The sequence below is a fragment of the Fusarium fujikuroi genome, chromosome FFUJ_chr11 (genome assembly GCF_900079805.1).
Source record: "Fusarium fujikuroi IMI 58289 draft genome, chromosome FFUJ_chr11".
NCBI classification, from domain to species: Eukaryota; Fungi; Ascomycota; class Sordariomycetes; order Hypocreales; family Nectriaceae; genus Fusarium; species Fusarium fujikuroi.
This window is the reverse complement of record NC_036632.1, coordinates 1,576,972-1,587,668: the sequence shown is the minus strand read 5'-3', so window position 1 is coordinate 1,587,668 and position 10,697 is coordinate 1,576,972. Positions and strand designations below refer to the sequence as shown.

Below are 10,697 nucleotides of genomic sequence, written 5' to 3'. Positions count from 1 at the left end.
AATAAATCTCATGAGGCCTCGAGGAGTAACGCCTGAGATGCTTATTGTCAAGCTTATGAACTCGGTCGTCAGTAAGAGGTATATACAGCAATAAGGGGTATGATCGTAACTCGCAGTGAGCGGGGCCATTACAGATCACATTGTGAGTCCTTAAGTCTGGTCGTGTTCCGTTATCAACTCTAAGGTGTATGGTATCTTCAGTGGCTGGCGGTGCGCGCCAAGTGGCATCCTGGAGTGACTGCCAGCCTCCTGCTGCAGCAAAGAGCTGCCTCCACGCCGGACTCCACACTCAGTGTGTGGGTTGGCAGTCTTCCATGACTTGACTTGACGAACAACTTAATCTTGGTCGCAGGGTTCGTAACGGAGAATTTTGATATGGAGAAAAGAACGCATGTTCCTTGCTGTATCAGGGTGGACGAAGAGTCAAGGGGCGTCACGAAGCTGGGGCTAGCTTTGTCTCATTCAATATGCACTTTATGTAATTGGTTGAATAAGAATGGCTTCAGTGTTCCTCTGCGTGCGTTTGTTTCGATTCTATTTGAGCGGGTGTTACTTTCAGTGATTGTGATCGTTTCGATCTGTGAACGTGGTGCAGGGGGGATGAACAAGCAGGGGCTTCCTGGATGATATTTGACAGATTGCCAGCAACTGTGCGAGAACATGACTGTGGGTTCTCTCTATGCCCCTTCAAGTCACCCATGAGTCTTCATACTTGACTGCAATCCCGTGCGCAATCTTGGGCTGTGTCGGACAATGTAGCTCGTCATGGGCTCATGGCCAGTCGCTTAAGCTTGCCTGGAATCTGCATGCTGATTTGGTTGCCTGAGCACTTCTACCGCATCCCATAACTCCGACACCCTCTGTAACTCCCTTGTTATCTATCTCCCTTCCCAGAGCGTGCCGAGATAAGATACCTAGAAGCCAAGGCTGACCGGCCAACTCCTGAGCCCTCATCCAAAAGGGGCATGGTGCCGTCTAGCAACCTCCTACCCTCCCTCTACCACTGCCACCTTGTTTGCCTTCCAATCCAAGCCCTAACACCGATTTTTTCCCCGCACAAAACTCCTTCCCCTCTCTTGGCCCTCGAACAGAACCTCCTCCTCTTCATCTCGTCCTGTGTGTTCACTCCACCAAGCCAGCAGTTCGCTGCACAATCATCATCATTATCCCTCCTCTCCATCACTCATCTTCACTACCTCAAGGCACGCCAGATCTCGACCGCCGATCCCAAGGTCAAGCACTGTATCTCGCTCACGTTGAGAAGTTGAGCAGTCACAGGTATGTCGACTGATCCGGTGAATAGAGAAGCCTCAAGCTGACTGCATCCCAAACAGAAGCCAGCTGCCAAGCCCTCACTCTCCAAAAACCCCACTCCACTTTCATCTCTTCCCAAGGTCCTTTGCACCTTGGCTCCTCTCGTGTTCCATCGTCAGACACTGTTCTTTTGCCCGTGCTGCGGCGGGTAAAGACTTGGATGATGCAACGGAACGACGAATGGTCTCGGGGCTAGCCAGCGGCCAGTGACCCACAGAGCCCATCTGCTTGCACTCCAGGCCCGCTGTTTGAACCCCATCCTGGGGATTCCAGCAGCCTTGTTCAACACAGGGAGGGGGCCTGCGGACCCTTTGCACAACAACACATTCCGAGATCCTCCTCGGATCTTCATCCAAGTCGGCCTTCGATATTGTCTTTCCAGGAAGCAAGCAAAGTACTTGCGATTCTTTGAGTCACACGGCGACTTTTGGCAGATCCTTGAACCTATCATTCGTCCCTGCCACGGACCTCGCACGAAGACGGGACCACCACCATCGGATTCGCCAATCCTCAACGGCTTTGGACGGTTTGACACCCCTAGGATTGTGTGCGGCCGAGCAGGGCACGCGGAAGAAGGCCAAGAGTTGCCTCGTTCGACGTCGCCATCTGTCGGAGGAGAACTCGAAGCGCAACCAATTATACCAGTCCAAATTCAAGAGCACATATGCATCGGAGGAGGAAGGGTCTGGAGGGTTATTAATGATGGCTATGGCTTTGAACGGGTAGGGGGCTCGGAGAGGGAGTTATGAGTTTGAAGACGGAGCCCGGACTGCGTAAACACAGGTATCCCCAGTACGCTGTCGCGCCGGAGCGTGCAGTTTCGTGGGGGGCAGGGTGGGCGGGGTGGGCGGGAGCCATCCATATCTATTCCCAGGCTGTCTACAGTGACATCAAGAAGATGAAAGACCAGGCAACTGAGTACATGAAGAGCGTGGCGATTGCAAGCTCTCAGCCACAGGTCTCAACTGCAAATAACACATCTAGCTCACAGTAATGAGTACATGAAAGAGTCTGTTGCCGCACTTGGATGCCTGCGTGATACCAAAGAAAGAAGGAAGGGTGAATTTACTTTACAATCTGTAAAGGATTGGGGTGTGTGCACCGAGAAAGAGAAACTGGCAGTATCACAGTGACGTATGTAGATGAATGCCTCTATGCGATTGACTGTCGGGTGGTTCTGAGAAAGGAGGCTGTGGAGTTACATGAATCATCCTCATCTCCAACCACCAAGACTCACCTCCTGCTCAAGCGTCGTCACCAGCAGGCTCTCCACTAAATCCTTGCAAACATAATCTGATTACACCTGAAAGCCTGTTTGATCTCACTGACACACGTTGAAAAAAAGATAACTACAGCAGACATATTTCTTCGTCACTCATATCTGTACAACAATCCGTCCCTTGAACGCCGCATCCTCATAGATATCAACAATGCCCGGAATCTTCTCAAACGGCAACACAGTCAGATGCGACCTCACGCCCGCCTCCTCCACGACCTTCATCATCCTCTCCGTCGCCGCTCTCCCCGCCACGTAACTCCCCTTTATCGTCAACTCCCGAAACACAATCGGCGCAGCGTCGAACTGCCAAGGGTTCCGAGGAAGGCCGAGTATTCCCAGCGTTCCTTTGATCCTGAGAATATTGAGCGCCCACCGATTCGCTTCTAACGACGGCGTGCAGACAACAGCGGCAGCGACACCTTCGCCGTTTGTGAAGTCAAAGATGGCTTTTGACGCCGCTGTAGTGTCGGAAGAGTCAATAACAAGGTCAGGCTTCAGTGCTGAGTTCTCCACGTCTGATGCTAACTGTCGACCAGCTTCTCTGCTATCTACCGCAACGACCTTGAATCCGAGCGCTTTCGCGAACTGCACACCCAAGTGCCCAAGCCCACCGATACCCACGATCGCTATTGTCTCTCCTCTGCTCACTCCCGCTGCGGCGCCCTCGAGACTTCCCCAGACCGTTGCTCCCGCACAAGTGAGCGGGGCCGCTTGCTCAAACGAGATCGAGTCCGGCAGCTTCACGGTTGTCTCCGGATCAGCAGACGCGTACTCCGCAAACCCTCCGTCGTGCAAGAAGCCAGCAGTTTCCCGGTCATCGCAGAACCTAGGATCAAGCTCTTCGCCTCTTCTTTGCGTCAAGCGACATCCTACACACGAACCGCAGGCATGCTTGAAGTTGAGGACGCCAACACGATCGCCGACTTTGAGATCTCCCTGGTAGCTTCTACCCAGTTTGGCGACAACGCCGGCTATCTCGTGAGATGGGATCAGACCAATTGGCGCTGGTTTCTCGAACTCGCCTTGCAGAGCTTGCAGGTCGGAGTGGCAGAACCCAGCGGCGTGAACCCGCACGAGGATGTCGGTGTCTCTGATAATAGGCAGCGGCCGCTCCCCGAAGGCATACGGTTTGTTATACTGGGAAGTATCAGCACTCGTCTATGGTGGCTAATTCTTTGTAGTCATGCTCACCTCTGCGATATACGCTGCTCTCATCCGAGATGGTAATGCTGCGTCGGGCGCCATTGCAATTGCTACCCTCTGTTTCACAAAGCTCTCCGATGTCAATCTTGAGAAGCGACATCAAGGCCGTCTACTTACAGACCGATTGCCGTGTTATCTCCCGTCCTGGGCCATATCGCCACACTACCTGTCGCATCAAGACCCGCCATGTCATGATGTTGGAGTACCCCAACAGGGATCTTGGGGTAAGTCTCCAGCCATGGTCAAGGTACTCCAACGGCTTGAGTGGACCACGAAGCGGGTTGAGATTAACAATCATGCCCTTAGAAATAGAATGATGGCATTGCTTTATCTATGTTGATAAACTGATAAGTTTACCTCTAGGTTGTGATTGTCTTGGCTAGTACGTTTCGACACCTCCCTCACGCCATTCCGCCTCGATCTACGCCGCAACCATGTCTGTGTTCTTCAAAGAGATTCTACCGTAAGTCAACTCCTAGGCCGAACTCACAGGTCAAGGCAGTAGATTAACATTCTGTTCTAGTGGCAACCCTGTTCAGGCAGGCGACGTCGAGGCCCTACTCGACCCTCTCGACCTCACCATCCGCCCCGAAGAGTCATCAGAATACCAAATTCTCCTCGCAGCAGTTCACGACTGCGCAGAACGTGTCTCCAATCTCCCAGACTATCAGCCCGTCCCGGAAATCTCTCGATTTCCCCGTCAAAACATCCACCTTCCCGAAGAACACGAGCAAAGCTACGGTCATGCCTGGGCGCACCGTTTCATCATCGAAGGCGACAAGTCTTCACCCTCAGCATTGGTGGGGAAGGCTGTTTGCCTGAAAGACTGTATCGCTGTTGCTGGTGTACCACAGTTCTTTGGAAGCGATGCGTTCCCCGCTTGGACACCGTCGACTGATGCGACTGTTGTCACGAGAGTCCTTGAAGCTGGAGCTGTGATTACAGGAACAGCGACGTGCGAAAACTTCTGCAACTCCACATCTTCCTTCACAAGTGCGCAGGGCACGATCGACAACCCGCGCAAAGCAGGGTATTCGGCCGGTGGCAGTACCTCTGGTGGCGCAGCGCTTGTCACGGGCGGTCTCGCCGACATTGCTATCGGTACAGATCAAGGCGGTAGCATCCGTGTACCAGCGTCGCTTTGCGGTTGTGTCGGGTTCAAGCCGACACATGGACTTGTACCATATACAGGTATCACGAGTGGCGATCAGATTGATGACCATGCGGGACCACTCGCCAGGACAGTTGAAGAAGTTGCTGCTTGCTTGGATGTCATTGCGGGCTACGATGGGATCGACGACCGATCACTTGGCGCTCCATCACCAGGATCGTTCAACTACTTAGACTCATTGGCCAGTGCATCAGTAAAAGGTCTTCGGATTGGCGTTCTGAAGGAAGGCTACGATAACGATCTGGTGCAGCCAGGCGTGAAGCAAACTTTCTTCAACACCATCAATAGGCTGAAGTCTCTTGGTGCCAATGTGAGCGAAGTATCGATTCCTCTTCACAAGGAAGGTCCTTCAATATGGACCATCCAGCAACGCATATCCGGCTCTGCAGGCATCTTGGGCCAAGCAAATGGCCGTCGAGGTCTCTACTTGACAGAGTTCGAACAAGCCCGTCTTCCTTGGACATCCTCTGAATTCGAGAAGCTCTTCCCATCTACCAAGAACACTGTCATCAACGGCATCTATCTCTCACGCAATTTCCCCGGTCTCTACGCAAAGACGGTCAACATCGGCCGCCAAATACGCGATGCATACGAAGCAAAGTTTAAAGAATACGACGTCATCATCATGCCAACAACGCCCTTCGTCGCACCGCGCCACGGCTCACGAGAGTCTGTGCTCAAGTCATTCGAGCCGAGCATCGGGATGACGAACAACACTGCCATCTTCAACGTCACGGGTAATCCTGCTCTGTCGCTTCCTATTGGTTGGTCAAAGGCTGTTGACGATGAGAGTGTTTTGTTGCCGGTTGGATTGCAGATCGTCGGTGGTCTTTGGCAAGAGAAAAAGGTTCTGAACGTTGCGAAAGCGCTGGAGAATAGTTTTGACTGGGAGCAGGAGGGAAAGTCTGCGGCAGAAGAGACGGAGGAGGTGCTGAATGAAGTCCGACGCATTAGAGAATCTTCACACCTCTAAAGCCGGTGTTCGGCGTTTGTAGAGGGAATATCATTTTATTGCTTTGCACATCACATTTGATCATTTGCCGCGCGTGCCTGTTGAACGTTCCATGAGTACAATTCACGAGACTTCGCCTTGACCTTCACAATCCCAATTCGCCTTAGTCTACTCCGTGAAGCTGCTGATATCCCTTTGTAATTTTCTTGTACGTTTGCAATATCAACGAATCCTTTACGTACCCGTCTCGGTCAAGTTGGCCGTTTTCCAGAATGATATGTAACTAACGTGATACCGTGTCATCCCCACCCCATCCTGTTAGTCGATTATCTCCGCGCGATGACACGCCAAAGATAACGCTATCAGACGCTACTCCAAGCCTGCCCCACCTACGACTCCATGATAAACGATGCACTACCCCATTCGCCTCCTCCATCGCAATTCCTCTCCAACTCTTGGAGTCATTGCTGCAGAATGGGTGACAACATCGGCACATACGAGACTCCAAACAAGCGACAAAGAGTGGGTTACAATGGAGCTGGAGTCAATCTACGCATGTGTCCACATTGCGGGCGCACCTTCAAGAGAACCGAGCATCTCGAGAGGCACGTCAGAACACGTGAGTCTCGCTATCTGGTCGAGGATAGGGTAGCTGGCTAATGCGACAGTGGATGAGTAGATACCAAAGAGAAGCCGTTTCTGTGCCACTGCGGGGCGTCATTTGCGAGACGTGACTTGCTCACGCGTCATCAAAGGCTAGCCGAGCATGAGGGCGATGTACCATCACCTGAACCTGGGCAGGGGAATGTGACTGTAGTACAGCAGAGGAATGACAGCATCGCCGACCCAGATTTGGCTGCAGCTGTGTCGCTCTCCGGCCTAAGTGTTGACCCATGGTTCTGTGCAAGAACACAGCAGCCGATGCAGCTCCCCGTTGCTGTTCCTCAGACAGTAGACGAACAAGTGCAACATCAAACAAGTGCAGACGACGGCCAATTCGTTCCCAACTTTCTGTCACCGCAGATGCTCGACAGCGGTCAGTACTCTTAGTCCCATCTGTTTGTCAACAAACACAGCTAACTCAGAAAAGGCGTTGACTTTGACACCCACTTTCGCGAGTTCACCAGTTTCCTCGATGGTGTCGGTCTCTCTGCAGAGTGGAGCCCTTTCTTCGGCGACCCTGACAGGCATGAGGAACCCATCGACCCCAGGCTTACACAAGACAGTAATGAAGAGACCTCGCCTCGGCAAGGAGCTCCAACCCGAGCTGGAACACCGTTCAGCTCATGGCTTCCTTCTGCGCCTACGGGTAATAGGATATCCAATTATGTCTCCGACACAGATAGTAAGTCCCTGCTTCAGACCTTGGCCAATGTGATTACTCACACGGACAGATCCAAGGGCTATTGACCCCGAAACACGGCCTTTCAAAGTCACCGAAGAGCAAAGATCGAAGCTCAAAGCATCCATCCTTGATCACTCGCATCTCCTGGACCCTTCTTTCTGTGTCCCATCGAGACACGCTCTCACGCGTTACGTGACCTCTTTTTTCGGCGGCTTTCACACACATATGCCATTCATCCACATCCCAACATGGCAGATCAACGATCACTCACCTGAGCTGATCTTTGGCATCGCGGCCATCGGGGCGCAATACTGCTTCGAGTCGAGGGCGTCAGAAAGACTTTTCTTTGCCGGAAAAGCTCTGTTGATGGAAAGGCTGAGAAATGGTTCGGACTCATTTGGTCTCTCAACGCTTCCCATACCACATGTCTCTTCGCAGAGTGGCCGACGTGGCGATACGGAGGCTGATTCGGCAGTTGAGACTATCAGGGCCCTGATCACGCTCATGGGATTTGCGACTTGGGAACCAAAAGCACCCATGGTCCAGGAGTCCTTCGTGTTGCAAGGCATTCTTACACAAATCTTGCGCAACTCTGGTCTCGAGGACGTCAATGAGCCCGCGTCGCCAACACCATCAGATCAACCAAGCGATGGCAACTCACTCTGGCATGACTGGAAGACCTGGATCAAGCAAGAGTCAAACAGGCGCTCCAAGCTCATCGGTTTCTCTTTCCTTCATACTCACAGCATCGCATACAATGTCTACCCAACTCTCCGTAGTAACGAGATCGGCCTTCGGTTGCCTTGCTCCACGAAAGAGTGGAAAGCTCCGACACCAGCATTATGGCGTACTGCAACAAAAGAAATTCAAGAGCCACAGTTATTCTTCCGAGAAGCGCTATCATTACTGCTTAAGAACAAGAATGACACAGCGCCACTACTGCCGATTCCTACGCCATTGGGTAATTATGTCCTTCTCCATGGACTACTACAGAGAATACATATCGTGCGAGATCTGAGCCTTCCAGTCGCCAGCAGCTTCGCTGTTCTTCCGAGTGAAGAGGTTGAGAAACTCGAACGGGGACTGCGGTCTTGGACTTCGTGCTGGCAACAAGCACCAGAGTCAACCCTCGACCCAAACAACGAGAACGGACCGATCCCCTTCACTTCCAGTTCTCTTCTATCACTAGCATATGTGCGCATATATCTGCACTTGGGTCCTTACAGACAACTCGAGACACGTGATCCGCAACGCATCGCAAATGCCATCGCAAGCAGTCCCGACATCGAGCGAAGTGACGGCGTTATTGCTGCACTCCTCTATTCAGCGCATATGATCGGAATCCCAGTCAGACTTGGAGTTGATCGCGTCGCTCGAAGCCAGGCTTTCTTCTGGAGCGTAAGACACTCCCTATCTGGCCTGGACTGCGCAGTGTTGCTGAGCAAGTGGTTATCGAAGCTTGGAGAAACAATTGTTGAGCATCCGCTGAGTGGTAAGTTTATTTTTGATGGGATGTTTCGTCTTTCGAAGCTAACAAATACTCCAGACAGCGAAGACAGGATCTTGCACTGGGTGAGATGCATCGTGGAGGAGGCATACACGGTCGTCGATTTTGATCAAGGCGTTGACACGGATAACCCAAGTCTTCTTGACTTCCGAGATCCAAGCAACTTATCCCTGGCAGTTTTGAAGATCTGGGCACATTTTTTCAAGAGTAACACGCAATGGCCTTTTATCAACATAATCGGTGTTGGGCTAGAAAAGTACAGGGAAATACTTATTCACAAGAACTTTGATTGATCTTTCGCTTGGGGTTTGATCACAGGTTCTAGAAACGTTTTTGTACGTTATTGCCAATGATACCCTATTTTTGCTCCTGAGCCTTGGGCATGACAGCTCCCTTTGGTGGCTTGTTCTTCTTCTTGAACTCGTCACACATCTGCTCCATCGTCACCCATTCAACGCCTTCATGCTTGTTGATATACTCAATCAATCTGTCCGACGTTAGCCCGAGCTCGGCTGACAATTACTCCCGCTCTTACCTCTCGTGCATTAGCAGTGCATGCGGCCGACCGGAAACATCCGGATGAACTGTGAGAGGAAACACGCAGATCTGATCGGGATCATCAGCGTATTCGCGGTAGAAGTAGTCAAAGTGGTCTCGCCACAGGTCTTCAACATCGCGAGAGTTGACCCAGCCGTGGCTGTTGGGTGCATCCTTGATGAACATCATGGGGGGAAGGCTGTCAAAGTGTCAGGATCATTCTCAGAAGCATTTTGGCAAGCGGTGTTGACATACTGTGATGAATGTTAGCGCTTGGATCTTGCATCAATGACTGCCGAAACTCACCTCATCTAAATACCAGTTTGCTGGAATCTCAACAAGTCCTGTGTCCTGGCCCTTGACTAATGGCTTCATCCAGGTCTCAGCCTTTTGCTTATAGTCGATTTTGGTCCAGCTATCATTAGTTCGTAGCCAGTACATATGGCAATCATCATGAGACATTGAGTGATCATACTCAATGCCATAGCTCAGCATGAGATCAACTCCTTCCTTACTAGTCTCCCACCAAGGGGCGACACTTCCGCGAGGGGGTTTGCCGCAGAACTCTGTGAGCATCTTGTGAGTCTTTTCCAAGACATCACGTTGTTGCTCTAGTGTCATGTCTGAAGGATTCTCATGAGAGTAGCCTATTGGATTGTCGTTAGTTCTAGTGGCCAACTTGAGACAGTCATATCACGAACCGTGGAGCCCTATTTCATGCCCGGCATCTCTGACCATTGCGCATTCTTCAGGGAAAGTCTCAAGACTGTGTCCGGGAATGAACCATGTCGCCTTAATGTTATACTTGTCGAACAGCTTCAACATTCGTCGAGTTCCATGTGTTCCAGCGAATAGGCCACGGGAGATATCACTGGGTGAATCTTCACCTCCATAGGAGCCAAGCCAACCAGCAACGGCATCAACATCGACTCCATACGAGCACAGAATACGCTTAGGCATGGCGGCGTCTGTTTGGTGACACTGCGAAGAAGTGGAGATCAATTGAGAACTTGGACACGATATGCAATGCAATAATGATGTGAGCAATCTCCAGGAAATCGAGCGGTTCAGATAGCTCTGACTAGAAATATGTCAAGATTCTAGAATCTGGACCCTCAAGAATTACGCATGCGGCAGTCTCCCCGCGTCTCCAACCCAAAGATTACACCAATATCGATAACTAAGAGGGGTAATGACGCTTATCAGCCCACGACCCTATCATGGGGTATCATCCATTCCAGAACTAATCCCACGCTAGTCTCCAACTCCAACGCTATGCTCCAACTCTCTTATCACTCTACGAGTCAGGATCTTCCCCAGAGTTTTACAGGGGCTGTTTCTTTACCCCAGACCTTATCATTGGACTTTGATGAAGCATTCACCAAGGAG

General features: G+C 51.4%; 4 protein-coding genes; 2 read left to right on the top strand and 2 right to left on the bottom strand.

Moving 5' to 3' along the window:
- Positions 1-2,689: 2,689 nt before the first annotated feature.
- FFUJ_11821 (related to ADH5-alcohol dehydrogenase V) lies at positions 2,690-3,838 on the bottom strand (the record flags this gene model as incomplete). XM_023570764.1 has 2 exons in its annotated part: positions 2,690-3,730; positions 3,785-3,838. 2 exons carry the CDS (start codon positions 3,836-3,838, stop codon positions 2,690-2,692), a joined length of 1,095 nt encoding a protein of 364 aa, XP_023437829.1.
- A 392-nt stretch (positions 3,839-4,230) lies between these two features.
- On the top strand, positions 4,231-5,940 carry FFUJ_11820 (related to amidases; the record flags this gene model as incomplete). XM_023570762.1 has 2 exons in its annotated part: positions 4,231-4,259; positions 4,320-5,940. The coding sequence occupies 2 exons, from the start codon at positions 4,231-4,233 to the stop codon at positions 5,938-5,940; spliced, it is 1,650 nt and encodes a 549-aa protein (XP_023437828.1).
- Positions 5,941-6,393: 453 nt separating this feature from the next.
- FFUJ_11819 (related to regulatory protein amdA) lies at positions 6,394-9,064 on the top strand (the record flags this gene model as incomplete). XM_023570761.1 has 5 exons in its annotated part: positions 6,394-6,538; positions 6,599-6,955; positions 7,010-7,264; positions 7,314-8,756; positions 8,811-9,064. The coding sequence occupies 5 exons, from the start codon at positions 6,394-6,396 to the stop codon at positions 9,062-9,064; spliced, it is 2,454 nt and encodes an 817-aa protein (XP_023437827.1).
- Positions 9,065-9,128: 64 nt separating this feature from the next.
- FFUJ_11818 (probable polysaccharide deacetylase family protein) lies at positions 9,129-10,268 on the bottom strand (the record flags this gene model as incomplete). XM_023570760.1 has 4 exons in its annotated part: positions 9,129-9,258; positions 9,307-9,507; positions 9,628-9,955; positions 10,010-10,268. The coding sequence occupies 4 exons, from the start codon at positions 10,266-10,268 to the stop codon at positions 9,129-9,131; spliced, it is 918 nt and encodes a 305-aa protein (XP_023437826.1).
- Positions 10,269-10,697: the final 429 nt, after the last annotated feature.